The following is a 16,961-nucleotide window of genomic DNA, read 5'->3' as shown; positions in this document are numbered from 1 at the left end:
TTTAGCCATTCTTTGCCTTAGGTAAAATTTTGACACATGGACAGGAACAGAAGAATAATTACTCTATACAGAAGTTACGGAGTGGAAGGTATTTTGAGTGTTGCATTTTAGAAGCTGAATCTATATAAGTGAAAATTAAACTGAGAATGTGAGGTATACCTGAGAAACAGATATAATGTTTGTGATTAGCTTGCTTTTTAAAAGACTTATTTTATTTGTCTGAAAATTGATGGAAAAATTTAAATCCTTTTCATAACCGATAGGGACTAAAGAATGAACTAACATAGCCTTTTCAAGAACTTGAAGCTGTAGATAGAGATAACATGAGCCCAGCTTCAGTCTGGCATAACCCTATTCTGAACGATGGCAATAGTCTTGCCTGGGAGTAGGAATTAGCCGGTATGGCATTGTTAAAATTTGGCATTTGTGTTCTGTGCAAGAAGCCTGGTGCTTGCTAGCATGTGTATGGGTTTCTGTATCAATAGGCTTGGAAAATATCCAGTTAAGAAGAGTTAACGAGTTTAGAAAGATGTTTGAACATAGTAATGCAGGTATGAGAGATATCTGCTCACCTGAAGAGGGTCGACTGCCATTCCAAGAATTCTTGCTGCTAATAAGGGTTGTCCACAGCATTTCATCTGTTTGATTGAGTTAAGCTGTGTGTGTAAAATTCCTCACAGTGAACAAGAGATAAAAACTTTGAAGCTGATGGAGGTCTATGAGAAGAAAACAGCAAGGAACATCTCCAGTTTTCATGAAAACAACGTTGTAGGTGCTTAATTTGTGGATGCAGAATACAAAAGTGACAAAGAAAATGGACATTGTTAAGAATGACTTACAGCCTGTCCTGCCAATTGAAGCAGTATTTGGTATTTAGAAAAACACTTATGCATTTATTTGGCAGACTTACTGATACATGGCTCTCAATCATGTTACTGTCACATTTTTGAAAGAGTATATTTTATCCCCTCTGGAACTTTGTGGAAGATCAGTTAGATTTGAGAAGAGGTAACATATATAATGTCCTGAAGGTATACTGTAACTTGAACATCATACACACATTTTGTGAATATTAGATGAAAGGTAGCCTTGCATGATAGAATTTAGGTGAATATCGGTGCAGAAGTGGAAGGTGAGGAATGTTTTCCAGAGTTCTTCATCCAGGTCTGCTGTTGCATGATCTACTGCTGTGGATACAGTTTAGATTATCAAGATTGCTGTTGCCTGCAGCAATTTACCCTTTTCCTGTTATTCCAAAATGGACATTTATTGCCAGTCAAATCTGATTTTATCCACTAGAAACTCTTGTCTGTCTTTTGAGGTGGCATCTGTTTTTTTTAATCTTAATTTCCTAGATGTAGCACAGAGGAAGAATAAAGTATTTTACCACGTGTGTGTGTCCGTCACCCTCTGTCCCCTCTGTTTCTGCTAGATGTTGAAGACTTAAGTGCAGGGAAGGTAATGTGCAATGGACAGGAGTGAATGAGAATGAGAGAACGAGCTGGAAAAATGGCTGTGCTACAACTCTTCAGGGGGTAGGGGGAAGGAAATTGCAACTGCAGTCTGTTTTCATTTGTGCCACTGGGATAGAGCTAAACATTCTAGCTACATAATAAGAAAACAGAGTAGATTGTAAAGGGCAGGAATGAGAGCACAGACAATACGAATCTCTGCTTCACACTGGATTTCTTTAATTCTCTTTTTAGATATAACACTTTGAGCAGTTTTAACTTTTCTGAAGTCATAGAGTAAAAGCTTTGTGGTTAAAGGAGAAGAAACAAGCTCTTCCTTACTAATATGCAAAAATTGCAAGATAGTTAAAAAGCTGGCTTGGATACCCCAGAGTACAACTTTCCATTTCCAAGTCTTGTGTTTTCTTGGTGAAATAGCTGCTTGAGTTCCAGTTTAATGCTTATTTTTGTGGTGGTTGAGGAGATGCTTTCTGGAGAGAGAGAGAGAGAGGTTTTGTGTATTTAGGTCTAAGTAATATATATTTCCTGCTAAAATCAGGTGTAATTTGTAGTTCTGGGGAACTGATACTATAAAATAAACCTATTTTGCCCATCACTTCCAGAATTGCTCCGAGTGCACAGCCTGAAAGTAAGAGCTAGACAGAATTGCATTTACTATGTTGTGTACAAGCCACTTTTATTTTATAACCAACCATAAGCACTTTATAACTGTAGGTGAAGAATCCCTCCTGGCACAGCTCAGGCAGTGAAAGGGTAATGTGTTTTCACATTTTCTGTTAATTTATTGCAAGGAAAGAGACACATAAGAATTTTTAGGGCACTGGAAAAAATAATTAAGCAACAGGCTAAATCTTGTCTTTTAAAATGCTGTTTTGTAGTATTAGTATTAGTTTTAGAACATCTGGACCATTGATTGTTCTTTTACAGTGATTTTTCTCGTATTGTTTTTGGTAATACGAGTATTAGGAATGCCAGTTACAATGTGTCATGTTAATTTTTTAGTGCAAATAATAAAGCAAAAGAAATCTTTTAAAGTTTGTATTTTGTGAGAAGCCATGCCAAGCGGATTTACATCCAGCCATGCACTGTCTCGCTTTAGGCTGATGTATCACACAACTTTCCTGTCGATGTCTTGGAGCTGATACCTGTCAACACTAACACTGTGTCTTATCTGGGGAGCAGACAGCACAGCTGCTGTGTAGTTCTTCCCAGTGATTTAACTCAAAACAATATCTCTTATGGTTCAGTCTTTCTAATTTCCTTGACACTGCCAACTGCATTTTTAAAGTAAGAAATGCAGACATCTCTCTAGTAAGAGCTTGGAATGACAACTCATTTCATAGACACCACTGAGTATCTGTTGGGTAGTTTTTTGTTGCTACTGCACTTGATGCCTTGCAGCAGTTCACAGATTTTCAGCTTTTACCCAAAAGCATGAGGAACAGCAGAATCCTTTCTCTTACACAGGTGTTTCTTCCTCTGAAGCACAGTTTCTCCTTTCCTGTTCTGTTTTCTTTCTCCAATTCTTGTTTGCTGTTGTGTGACACCAGTAGGCTTCCTAGGTTTTTCTTTCATTTTTTCCTGACAAAGCTTGCTGCCTTGCTTAAAAGTCTCTTGAGTTTACATGCCCTAAGTTTGTACTCCTGTGTTCTATAGGGAGGTTGACAGACTTAATCTACCTGTCGTCTTATATCTGGTATTAGTAAGGGGAAATAAGAGGCAGCTTATGGTTTGGAAGTATGCTGCTATGTTTCTGAGGGCAGAACCAGTAGTTTTGATGGACATATTGTATAGCAGCATTTTCTAAACTAAGTCAGAATTTTTAAATTGTACGAAAGTGATTTCTCCAGAATTCCACACAAAATCCTCTGAAGAATTGTGTACTTGAATAGAGCAGTATCTGTCCTCTAAAAAGCATAGGCATACTACATTTGTCTTTTTTCCTTCCTCAACCTGTAGTCCTTTCCAGTAATATTTAATGCATCAGCCAGTTCATATCCATTGCTCAGTAGTTGACTGCGTATGCAGTTTACCGTCTGCATTGCTGAAAGCTTTCATATGCATTTCTCTTGAGTACCAAAGTAAAACATGAGTTATTTTTTCTTTTTTAACGATATAAATATTGAAAATTCAGTGTTTCACAGGTTATATTTTCTTCAGTTTTTTCTAGCTAAAGAAAGAAATGCTTTGACTTTTGTCAATTTAAGTGCTGAAACTGTTGCATTATGTTTTGACCCAGTCTAACACTAGGTAACTAACTGACAGATTTGTTTCAGAAACAGATAAGTAATTGTGCTTTAAACAGTTTAGTGCATGAGTTGTTTAAAGACTTTAAGATGGCTGCTCCTATAAGCTCTCTCTAGCTCACTTACCTTTGCTCTGCAAGGAGAAATATTTGTGCAATGTCTCCTGATCTCTTGTTTCACTAAGTCAACAATGGAAGATGTCAATAGAAAGAAAACGAAATATGAGGAGGAAAGGTGGAAACTTACAAGTCTGTCATGGTTTTTAAGATCTCTCTTAGATGTCTTCTCTAACCCTCAATTTTATGTCCTCTAGTTAAACAGACTCAAAAAAACACAAAACCAAAAACCAAACCCCCACAACTGTGTCTCTGAAAGTATTTTCCCTCAGTATTTTGTAAAACTACATATAGGTAGTAAAGATACCAAGACCCTCTGTGTTAATGATTCTGTATTTGTGAAGAACGTAATGTGTGCATATTTAAGAAGTTTGAAAAATATTTCTGTTGATAACTGTAAAAGACCTAATCTGAAACAACGTTTGCTTTACAGAATGCCGAAACCAAAGTGGAGGAAGCAGCTAAAGAGAGTCCAAAAGCAGCCAGACTAACGCAGCAGTTTTCAGAGGATAACGAAGTCTTTGGTGAGTTAACTCAGCTAGAAAACATTATCTGATCTGTAAGTTGAGAAAAGAGAATTCCCACAAAATCCCTGTGATCTACTTAATGTTTGTGTACAGCATTTGAGTGTGGACTGTACAGTTCTACAGAGACCTGAAAAGGTGGGGAAAAGGGCTAAGTAGAAAATACAGAGGGACCAAAGATCTGAAACTAATAATATATGTAGAAAGATTTGCCATTCATTACCATGAGAAGAAAGGCTGGATCCAAGTGTTCAACAAAATTAAAGATTTGTGAAGAGGGAAAATAAACTTTTCTCTGTCCATGATGGATAAAACAAGCAGGCAGTTCTTTAAATTCACTTGTAGAAAAAAAAGATTTGAATAAATGCTGGGAAGGAAAATCCTAAAAGAAATGTTAAAGCAGTGGGATCATTTGGAAAGTGTGGAGATTTATTATTGTAGGCCTTTAAAAACAGGTTAGATAAGTAACTGGCTAAACTGATGTAATGTAGTCCAGCTTGTGGTGACCTTTGAGGATACTTGGAGGCCTAGATTTTTAGATGAGGTCCTCTTGGTAGTTTTCAGCGAATCCCTCTCTGCTCCCCCTGTAGGTTTTGCTGGTAGTTTTATTATTTGATCTCAAAACTGGTTTTGCCTTTTCTTCTGCATTAAGATTTGGAAAAGAGGCAGGGAAACCTTATTATTTCAAATTTATGTTGATTTTATGCTAATAGGACTTCAATAAAAAAGCAGTAGTCTAGCATTAATGCAGAAGAGGTGAAGGCAAGGCTGGAAGATTATCAGTGGGTGTAATATTTAGCTCCATTATGTTCTGGAGTGGAAACTCAAGATCTGCAGAAGTCATGTGGATTTTATTAAGTCTGACTAGCTTGAAAACTTTTGGATGAGTCAAATATTTTTAATATAGTAAGGAATTTTTCTCTTTTGAAGGACAAAAAGAATGAATAATTAAGTCTTTATTACTCTACATGGAAACAATTCTGTGACCGTTTAAAATGGTTTTGTTTAAAATCAGCTTTCCTCAATGAGATAATGTAGTGTGATTGGCATATGAGTCTGTATCCCTGGGATGAATGCTTCCAACACTGATCATAGAATGCCAGTGTCTGAAGAATCCATAAGTGGACTTAAGAACTCGTTTTCAACTTTATTAATTCAGTGGTGAAGCTATTACCTCATTTCCTCACAGTAGATCCGGTGTTACTGGTTATAGAGCCCTGTGGCACTGTGTAATGTGCATCTCAAATTAATCTTTCTCAACTCATATCTCTGGTTTTCTTTCTGTGGGAAGGATGGAGACAGCAAAGCAAGATCTTCATCTGCCTCTCTCCAAGCACAGCGGAGGCCAAAGAAGGCTTTTAAATCTTCTGTATATTCTGATCACTAGTCCCATCTACCAGTGAGCTAAACCAGTGGATAAGTCAATCCTGTGGTCTATCTGGGGACTGTAAACTTAAAAATGGAAATGATAAACCATGAAGTTAACTGTTGGTAGGCTTAAACTCACCATCCTGTGATCCATATCCTCACTACAAATTCTTTTATGATTTAAGGTCAACATACAGTGTACTATCTGTTCTTTAAAGCTAATGATTTACTAACAGATTGCTAAATATTTCCGTGTTCCACATCTGTGAACTGTACTTTTTATCCAAGATAAGCCAATGATCAACATTTGATAACTTGGCACCACAAGGAGGAAAATGTCTTTCCAAATCCAAACCCAAGGTTATATCAACCCTTTTACCATGTTACAACTGAAAGTTTGTTTTTAAGGTTATATCAAAATTGGAAGGGGGGGGAAGGAGAAAATACAGTTCAGATGGAGTCTGTAATCTTCTTTTCACCCTGCCCAAGTGAGGAAATCAAAGTGGATTGAAGGTGCAAATGAAACTACTTCAGCGTGAGACTCCCTCAGAGTCAGGGAAAAAATTTTGACAGACACAAGTTTTATAAGTCTGAGAATTGCACTGTTGTAAATACTTACCTTTCCCTGCAGTTCTGGGCAATTTCTTAAGATGTTTAAATCCATCTCAGGGGAGAAATCAGTTTTCCATAGGTGAGTTATTTTTTCTCCTGTGACTTAAATGATTAGGTTGCAGACCCTGTTCAGTTATTCTTTCTCTGGCTTGATCTATGTCAAGCTATCTGTCATTTCTTTTTTCTTTCTTTTCCACATTGATGCTAATTATAACGAGCATCAAGAATGCACCAGCACTTGGTTAATTTATAGCTCCAGCTTCCACTCAGATCCCTCTTCTGAAGAATTTTAAATAGCCTTCAGTCTCTGAGCTGGTGCAGCACAGCCTTCCCTGCTCACACAGAACTCTTGTCTTCTCTTTCACAGAGATCACTCTCCCCAGCTTTCTCTGGACAATGCCACCCCCTGAAGAAAGGTTAGCAAAGGCAGCAGAGAAGTTAACTGCTGCCTGATGTAGCCACTGAGCCCCCTTCAGAGCAGGCGACAGCACCCCTTGATTGCTGCCTGCCCTTTCTGTCCTGGTGCATGAGCGTGCAGTGGGTGCTTGGTGGGGGCTAACCCTCTGATAGCCTTGGCTGTCCCTCTTTCCTGAGCCACCCGGTGGCAGCAGCTGCCAGTCCCCGCAGCCACTGGAGTGCCTGGGCTGCCAGGGCAAAGGCTCTTCAGCAAAGGAGACAGAAATCTCTTATTTTGCTCTCTAAGGTTAGTGTATTGTCTTGGACCAGGTTACAGTATGATCCTTTAGGACAAGGAAACTTACTGTACTGTAAACAGCATGGAATAGGTGCAGTTGGTTTAGATTGTTACACAGAAGGTATCCGAGGGTGTTATACAGAAGGTATCTGAGGAACCCATGCTATTTGAATACACCATATTTTTTTATTTTAGAAATACTTGCTCTCAGAGTAAGTGTGGTGTCACCCTACCCTGTCAGCTGGGTACAGGTTTGCAGGCAAGTATGTTCTTATTGATAGAAAATGTTACTGTGCTAAGGAGCGAAGCATGGATATCTCTTTCAAGTCTGATAGATCCTAACAGCATTCTTTGTATACAGAAGCAAAGACTGATCTACTACTGTGGAGGGCCACTGGTGAGTGAACATTAGTGTCTTACTTTTCCTCTTCATATGATTTGGGTTTGAGAATTACCATTCTGGAGGGTCTTTTTGCATTTGTGTTTATTTTCACACTGAATAGTAAAAACAGTATAGCTGAAATATCCTTATGAACAGTGAAGCCAAGTTGTACCAGCGGCTTTATGAAACAAACAAATCAGGTATGCCTTGTGTTTCAGAGAGGTAATTCTCAAAGGTCATGAACTTTTATACAAGAGAATAGAGTGGATAAATGGAGCAGAAGGGTAACAATATGAGAGAGAACTCTAGTCTGCACAGTAATGGTATTTGTAACTATTAATTTCTGAATTAACAAGAGTTAGTTTTGTTTGTCTTTTGAAAGGATTTTCTTGTGACACCCAACAGAGTTCTGTTGTCTGATATGTACTGAATATGCATCTGTGATGTGGAACTAGAATATCTTGCTTGCTACAAACTTCTGTTGAACTTGCACGTAGTCAACACGGTCTCTGTTGCAACCAGTATGTAGTCAGAAAAGGATCATGAATGACATCTCAGTCAAGTGAGAGAAGACAATTGCTGAGTAAAGTGCTATGTGTTTAAAGAAATGGATCAGGAGGTGGCTGCTGGTGTTACTTCCAGCGATTATTTCCAGAAGTTTATTAGATCTGTCGCTGCTCTACATCTGTGAGGCACAAGCAGGGCGGCAAAATTCCTGTCCTCCTGACTGCTGGGAGGATTGTACCTTCCTTTGGTCCCATATTGCATGAACTTGGAAAAAGGATAAATGCAGATTTTTATTGATATTCCCCCCCCACCGCCCCGATGGGGTTGAATAAGCATATTTCCTTTTTTGATAGCGATTCAAAATCAAAGTGTACTAACTTTTCAAGATACAGTAAGTTATGATCTTCTCAAGCAGGAAAGTTATATATCTATTTAGTAGCTCAGGTCTGAATTGTATCTGTGGATGTGGCTATGGTTCTTCATGGCTTAATGCCTTCCAGTGATACATGCTGTGTGGCTGGAGCTGTACTGTGTGGTGTTGAGTTTCGTTGTTGTTTTTTGGGTTTGGTGGGTTTTGTTTGTGTTTTGGGATTTTTGGGGGTGGTTTTTTTTTGTTTGGGGTTTGGGGTTTTTTTGTTTTTTATATAAAAGGGAAAGTGAATCTTTCTTATAGAGGAAAGAGAAAAATATCAGAATTGTGGAGGTTTTTCTTTTCTTTCACTTGGGCAAGAAGTAAGCTATGTGTGACAAAGCGATGCAATGCATCACCATCCGTCAGTCCATTATTCTGCTGTTTCTAATTGCAGCACTAGGTACATCAGGAGGTATCTTTTTGTGTGCAGAGCTAAGAGATGTAACTAGAAACTCTGTATTCAGCACAATTTGACAGCAGCCCTGCCTCACCCTGATTCATTACTTATGCTGACGCCTGCTGCTGTGTGCTGTGCAGAATGTCCTGTGGATAGTTTTATAATCCCACACAGGTTGAAGAACTACTGTCTCCATGAGATTTCAGTCTGTAATAGTTTGACAAACGTAGTCATGCTCACTGTTGGCCTCCCTTAACATGGTAAGGAAAGGTTAGCTGCAGTTGCTGCAGTCCCATTGTCCACACCTAGGAATTTTTGGATGCTATGTATTGTTTACCAGTTCTTGGAGTTTTTTGTTCAGTTGGGGATTTAATGATGTTATATGAACCCATTCTCCAGAAATAATAGGCAGTGTTGATCTCTCACAAATTGACATAGGAATATGTGTCACTGTGTGTTATGTCTGTATGGATTTCACTCTTCATCAATTTTTTTCTTTTTGATTTGTGTTTAGAAAAGGGTGGAGGCAGAATAGGAAAGAAGGAGCTGGAAGGCATTTAGCGGCTTTTAGCTATGCAATGCCTTTATCAGGAGATGATGGGGTTCAGTCAGGATCTTGCTAAAAGCTGAGGGTTACTGCAGTTCAGTGACCTTACTGGGAGGCTTCTCTCCTTGTAAACACAATCGATTGTGGAATACAAGCTATTACTTTAATGCAAAATAATGGCAAATTTACACGAAATAATGAATCTGGTGAGACAGCAAATTGTCCTAAAATGAATGTTATTACCACAGTGTGGTTATTCCCTCTTGCATGAAAAGTAAATGGGGGAATTTAGCCTCCTGTAATTTTTCATGATAAGCTAAGTAACAATTCTAACTGTTAACATATTTCCACTTTCTTTCACCGTCTCCTTTTCCCAATTTCCTGCAAGCAGCCTGTCTGCTCGAGGCAGAGACCACCGGTTTATCAAAATGACAACAAGACTGGATTAGCTTTTTGAGATGGGAAGAATATATTTACATTTTAATTAAAAAATGCTTGACATTTTTTTTGCAGTTGTCGGATCTCAGATGTACTGCTCATAGCTTTTGCTTTTTCATGTGTTTTATCATAAAATGCTTTTTCCAAACAATATGTATTTTACACAGGGACAAGATAAGCCGAAGTCTGGAGAACTGAGACCCACAGAATTTCAGAGGCAGCAGTTGGCCTAGTGGTGGGATTTTTTGTTATTTTAGGGTCTGAAGCTTTTTCTGACATAGAGATATTAGCTTTTTTTCCTTAATGTTAATTCTGTGGTTTCTTTGATTATGGCTCATTTTTATGGATTTTCTTAAACAATAGCAATAACTTTTTTTTTTTTTTTTTTTTTTCCCTGGCAGCTATCTGGTGCTTTAAACAGTAGCAGTAGTTCTTGGACATCCACCTAGTTGATATAGAATCATAGAATAGTTAGGGTTGGAAAGGACCTCACGATCATCTAGTTCCAACCCCCTGCCATGGGCAGGGACACCTCACACTAAACCATATCACCCAAGGCTTCATCCAACCTGGCCTTGAGCACTGCCAGGGATGGAGCATGCACGACTTCCTTGGGCAACCCACTCCACTGCCTCACCACCCTCGCAGTAAAGAACTTGTATCTTCCTTATATATTCCTTTCATCTTCCTTATATGCCATTATATTTAGTGTACTGCTTTACCATAGCATCTCAGCTTTTAAGATTACTTTTAGCATGACACTAATGTTTGCCACAAAATCAGTGCACAAGCACTTCAGAGCATTTTAAAAGTCTGATGTGGTATAATTTTTCTTTTTCTTGTCTGTACCACAGGCAAGCTGTGTGCATAACAGAGGTTTGGGTTTTCCTTTTTCCATAGGGGCTAGAGTTGTAAATAGATTTGTTAGCATAGACATGAACCTGATCATGTGCTGCCTGCTGCATTTTTAGCAGGGCAGGGCTGGGGGCCTGTGCTTGCTGTAATTAATCAGCACAGTAGCAGTGTAAGAAATTACTTATTCATTATTTTAATGCTTGCCATACAGTGTACAGGATCTGCTGATTTCTTATTCTCCTTGTTTATTCAGTAAGAGTCAGTCAGTGTGGGAGAATGGGGGAACACAATAGGCATTTGCCATCCTACTGTTATCCAAAGCACACATTGTAGCTGATTGTAAAAGTGAGGATGGCTAAGGGTGGTCTAATGTCACATGTTGCTGGGTGGTGATATTAGTTTTCAGCTAATTAGCTAGCCATGAAAACAAGTTACTCCTTTCCCAGCTTATTTTGTCATCTTTGTCCTGTTAGCAGGCTGTAGCCCAAGGGAATATTCTGTTTGCACAGAAGAAACAGAGTCCTTACTCTTGTCACTGATTTTTATGTACCACCCAGTTTGGCTAAGGCAGGATCTTGCCTGTAAATTAGTTAGAAGTGGTTCTGAAAGATCTTTATTTTGGGGAAAGTATCTGTTACTGTTGCCCTATTTCCAGTTTTGCTAAGACTGCATAAATGCTTAACTCTGGTTTGAGTGAAGAAGCAGAATAGTCCTCCATGGGCCAACAATTCTTCTGTCATGTTTGCTGAAACAGATGTTGTCATTAAAGTTTTATTACGATGTGACTCACTTCTTAATGCATTGGCTAGAAAAGAACCAGAATGAGGTTTTGTGCAAGCTATTAGGAGAATACAGAAATGCCAGCTGAGATTGATAAGCCTTTTGTGGCTTAAAAGGAAAAAAAAAAAGTGAAAATCACCTACTTTGGCTTTCTGCATAATCAGAATTATAGAATTTGGGTAATTCCTGGACCAAATCTGCAGTGCATGATTTCAGCCAGAATAATATCCTATTGAAGGAATTGTATAAATCCAATGGATTCTCCTCAGTGGTCAATTATCCTGGCTAAAAAGAAGCCCTCTGCTGATGGTGTAACCCCTGTGATTACCTCTGATTGCCTACCGGTCTCCATTCAGTTGCTTATATCACACATCATGAGAGAGAGATCCTAACCCAGATTTTTACTTACCTGAATGCAGAAGACAGGAACCAGGAAGAAAAGGGGATACAGAGGTAAAAGCCTTGCCCTTATAAACACAGTGAGTCAGTATTAAGTTGGTGCTTACTGTCCAATATGCTACCAATCAGGTGAAATTTGAATTCCTTGTCAGAATCAGATTGGCTTAAGAAATTCTGGCTTGGATTTCTTAGTTGTATTTCCCATGTATGGCCCCATTTTAGCGTCATTCATCAGCAGTACTCTACATAGTTCTGTTTACTTTGGCAGAACTATGAAGAGCTTAAAAATCAAAAATCAATCAGCCTGTCTTTCAGCATTAAATGGCTGGGCTGGATTATGAAAAGAGCTGTGGATCTTCTTATGTTCCAGTTGTTGTCTGAAGAGTGTGAAAAGGTGGCAAGAAAGTCATTGTAGTTGCATCCTCTTGTCCAGCAGCAGTTCTGCAAAAATACCAGACTAGGTATGTGATGGGTGTATCTCTGGAAAGAGAGAGCCAAGCACTAAGTGCACCGTGAAAGGGTTATGAAAGCAGAGAATGTCAGCATATGGCAAACACCACACATGCTGTTCTGGTGGTGACCCTGATAAAATATTTTTATTTCTATGCTAATTTAATCTAAATTGTGCTTCAGCACAAATGACTTTTGCAACTGTGTCCTGAAGACTGAAAATTAATCTAATGGTGGTGCAAGAAGGAATTCAGAGCTTTTGAATGAGTGAGTGAAAATTTGCAGGACTTGGCATCTGTCAGCTTCCCTTTGGCACTCCCATCTCTGCACCCTGGAGCTCTGTGAAACTCTAGGGCTTCAGTACCATGTCATGCAGCAAATCCAAGCCACACTTGATGGTATGGCTTTCTGTTACATACTTGTTCAAGAAGGCCGACGGTGGTTTGGCTTAGCTCCTTCAAATACATAGTTTGTGCAATAGTTCAGTTTTATGGGTGTGACAGTGTCTCTTTAAGTGCTACCAAGGAGGCACAGAACAGAAATTCCCATCTGAGATATCTATTTTTGATGAGGAAAATAGAAGTGAAAAGGACTAGTATTTACTGGTGTGCGCACACTGGTACTTGTACAAAAACATCCTGGTGGCGACAAGACTGCAGTCGCTTACAAGCCTTGCGAGGAGCAGAGAACAGCCATGATAATGCTGCTCTTTATTTTCAGTGCTGTTCAGAGCAGGCTCCCTCTTTAAAGCCTTCCCTATGGTTCCCTTCCCTGTTGCCAATGAAAAGCTTGGCTTTGTCTAGGCCTTTTAATATTCCCACTTAATTAGAACAAACCATTTTTCTACTGGATGTGAAATATCTCCATCAAAACAGGAGTTTTAAATTAGTCTCAGTGATTTCTATTAGCTGTCATTCACTGTGATTTCTTTCTATCTTTTTTCCTTTTTGATCCTTGCTGTAGCAACTTAAAATTTCTGCTGTGCACAATATTAACCATGGAAAGCTATCAATGTCCCTGGTAGTGCTGACAAGGAGGTTTGCAGCAGAAATCATTTTAAAGGCTTAACTCAGTGTTTAAACAAACATATCTATGGATGCTGTTGCAAAAATACTTCCAAATCTCTTTATCTCAAGTGATTTCAATAGAAATGGGCTACAGATAAAAGAAATTCACTAGAGTTCTCATTTCTGTTCTGAAAGATCTATAATAAGTTTTTCTGTTCAACCTTTTCTTGTGGAAAAGTGATTGACTACACTCTCAAAACAAAAGTGGTGGGTTTTAGACACTTAACTAAGCCTCCACGCAACATTACCGTAAATAGACTGGGTTTCACTAAATTCAGTGGAGACTAGATGAAAATATTGATGCCTATAAATATATACATAACACGTAACAATGTATTTCTTCCTTGAAATATGTGGCCTTCCCTGAATGTTTATCAGGATGTGGTGACTCTACTTGCCTTGATTTATCTACACAGTATCTCCTATTTTTTCAGCACAGTAGCTTTACTGATTTCAACAGAGCTATGTGATGCCCAAGTTTCCCATCAAGAAAGATGCTGATCTTAGGTCTGTGGTACAGGAAGTCCTTGGCTCAGCTCACAGGCTTGAGGAAGCTATCTTTTGCATCAGGCATCCCACACGCCACTGAGGCAGCTTCAGGCAGAAACTGTCTGAAGCATTTCCATTTTCTTGTCTGTAGATGTCTTGTAATGCAGAATCAAATGGAGAGGTAGAGAATTTTATCCTTGAGCTGAAGGGCTTAGTTTTAAATGCAAAATGCAGTTCTGACATTCACTGTCATGAGCAGAGCAAATTATTTGCGAAGCCTTTTCAGGCAGGATTAGTTCTAGACATATGTTTTTGCCTCCTTTTGCTCCACCTATTGATCACATCTAAAATGTTGCAATATTTCATTTTTGTAAGGTAAGGTTATGGCATGAACAAGACTCTTTGCCAGATCGGTGGTGTTATTCTCTGAACTTCTGACTTTCTTTCTTGTCCCTTATTTTGTGTGTCATCTTTAGTCTTGTATATAAACTGGGCATCCTTTAAAATGGCCACAAGAAGCTCTTGTTTGGTCTCCAGATTTTATGGCTGTAGTATCCTCTACATTTGTCAACACAGGAAATCTATTACAAAATAGGATGAAATGGAAAACTGAAGCTGTGTGGATGCCTATTATACAACAAGCCTAATTTCAGTCTGAATCTCTTACTTGGCATTAAATTCTGAAAGTTTACTTATTCCAGTTTATTTTCCAAAATTTCTTTAAATAATTTTACTGTTCTGTTTCAAAATACATAATTTTGTTACAAAGGCCTGTAATCAAATTAGTTTCAAGATCCATGCTGAAAGAAAACCCTCAACCAAAAAATATCAAGACCCTTGAAAAATTAAAGCTTTCTTCTTCTTTTTCCACCAAATTACTCTGCCCTTGCTGTAAGGGGTAAGTGTCTGGCCAACATCAGTTTGAACTGCACAGCTTACAAAGTGACAGTGATAAATGGAACTAACAGAGGAACTTCCTTAGGTTTCAGCAGAATTAGTAATGTGCTTTTACACTTTGAAACACTATCCAGATTTTGACATAGATATTTTGATGGGTCTGAGTTTAAGGTGAGAATCAGAAGATTGGGAAAAATAACTGGTTTCCCCTTTTTCCGCAGTGAATTCCATTCTGGGCTCCAGCAGAGAGCTGTTAACCTCCGCTTCCATATGCCAGCAACAATAAATCTGGCTTCTGTACCAGAATCAGTGCTCACCTGATTGTAATAACTTGTATTATGTGGCCTGTTTTCAGGATGCGAGTTGAAGTGATAAGTGGGATTGAATTTAATTAACAGGTGTTTTTGGAATTGAGAAGTCCAGGAGGTGAGACTTTTAAATGCTTATGTGCTTGGGATTCTATTTTTCCTTTTTAACTGTTGTAATTATTTTTCATGGAGCATATGAGATTTTCTCCTCTATTACTGAAGTACCATAATCCAAATACAGGCTCATTTCCAGCATTATTTGAGTTACTATTCATACTGCAAAAGCACCTGATTAAGAACTATTGATGTATAAACAGAATGGGAATACTGTAACAAAGTTTCTCTGCACCCATTACATCTCATTCCTGTTTCTCAAAGTACTTCCAGTCAGACTACTTTTGCACCAGGCATTTTGTTGCTCTCTAACAAGAGCCATATCACTCTAGTTTTTGCAGATAAACTGCAATTTTATGTTAAAGCCTGTTCTGCTTGGGAAAACTCAGTATCAGAATCACAGTACCACAATTATTCTATGTAGATGGGTGCTTCATTAGCACCATCTCTGCATAACATTTCTGTTCTGGACAGAGGGCTGAAATGTCATACCTGTACCAATACAGCTCTGCCAGTGATTGCTCCGTGAAGGCAAGCATTTAAATTATTTCTTTTTCGAGCTCTTCTAATCAACAGTCTTTTTATATGGACCTGTAAATTTTCTTTCACCCCTAAATAATTATAAGGGGTGACAAATGTCATCCTAGTTTCTGAGTTACACTCCTCCCACCCATCTTTGGGGTTTTTTTTGTTTAACATATGCGCTGGATACAAGTGTCTCCTGCAGTGAAAATATGGGACCTTTTCTAGTGCATTTTTCTCAGTTCTCATGTAAAAAAAGGACCCTTTTTAGCTTTACTTAAAGTTATGGTAACTGTTATAGGATTCCTGAGTCTTAATGTTCTTCCAAGTTATTTTCAAGATTCCAGTAGAAGGAAAATAAGAAAAATTGCTGCCTTCACAAGAAGACAGAATCGAATGTCTTAAAATCAGCATGTTACTCAAAATTGCACAGTGCTTTGGTTAGTCATCATAACTCCTGACCTCAAATACCTGACTTTTCTAGTCCACTCGTTATGTTATTTGGAATATAATGATAATGTTGTTTATCAGGAATAAAATGTGGGAAAAGGCTGAATATAAGCTAGTTGGAAATAGCTATTTAAATATCCCTATTTAAAAATCAGAGCATTTTCTCCACCACCTATGGTAGTCTGCTTATATTGATATCATTGTGATGCAGCACTGCAGCATAAAGACTTCTATTTTAAGGGCCAGATTCATAACTCACATAGTCTGATTTAAATAAAAATATAACCCCTATAATTTAAGAGATTTCACTAGGGAAGTACAGAAATATTTCATCCCTTATGATGGTTTCACTTAGGTGGTTTTGTTTTTTTAAATAGAGATTAAAAAGGAGGTTGATTTCAGGGTTCTCAGAATGTGTGAAGGTGTAATTTTTGTGGGTTTTTTACTTACAATGTTAGAATTAAAAATATCTGGGCAAAATGATGACATTTTCAGCTAAGTGAACATCCTAACATTTCTTGGTGGTAGAACTTTTAATGAGGTCACATCTTTCTGAAAATTGCATTTTATTTCTATGAAGTGTAGGGATTTAGAATCCTTCAGACCTCCTTAAAAAAATCATGGTTACAATTGTGCATTTATTTTAAGGATATTATTCACACACAGAAATAAGGAATCATGCTAATAAGCCGTCTTTTCCATAGAAGGGAAGAAAAACTGTAGACCTCAGATTAAGAGGAGGAATTAATACGACTTATTTATGTCCTTTTGTGGGCTGTACATGCATCTTTAATTCGTAGTAAGTCTGTGTGATTATTGTGTTAATTCAGAGAATAGTAATGTGCACACTGTAGAAATGCATAGACAATTTCCTTGTCTCTTTCAAGCATAAGCTGGAAAAGTGCATTAGTCTTC

The 16,961-nt window shown here is 38.2% G+C and overlaps 1 protein-coding gene across 9 annotated transcripts in view; it reads left to right on the top strand.

Annotated features, from left to right (window-relative positions):
* MBP (myelin basic protein) overlaps positions 1-16,961 on the top strand; it is a 112,582-nt gene that overhangs the window by 55,510 nt on the left and 40,111 nt on the right. For all 9 annotated transcript variants that reach the window (XM_034063474.1, XM_034063475.1, XM_034063472.1 and 6 more), the window contains one exon: positions 4,268-4,358. In XM_034063474.1, coding sequence (XP_033919365.1) covers positions 4,268-4,358 — 91 coding nt within the window. The remainder of the gene's footprint in view (positions 1-4,267; positions 4,359-16,961) is intronic.

Source organism: Melopsittacus undulatus, chromosome 1, assembly GCF_012275295.1.
Source record: "Melopsittacus undulatus isolate bMelUnd1 chromosome 1, bMelUnd1.mat.Z, whole genome shotgun sequence".
In the NCBI taxonomy this organism is placed as follows: Eukaryota; Metazoa; Chordata; class Aves; order Psittaciformes; family Psittaculidae; genus Melopsittacus; species Melopsittacus undulatus.
This window is presented reverse-complemented; position numbering and strand designations above follow the sequence as displayed.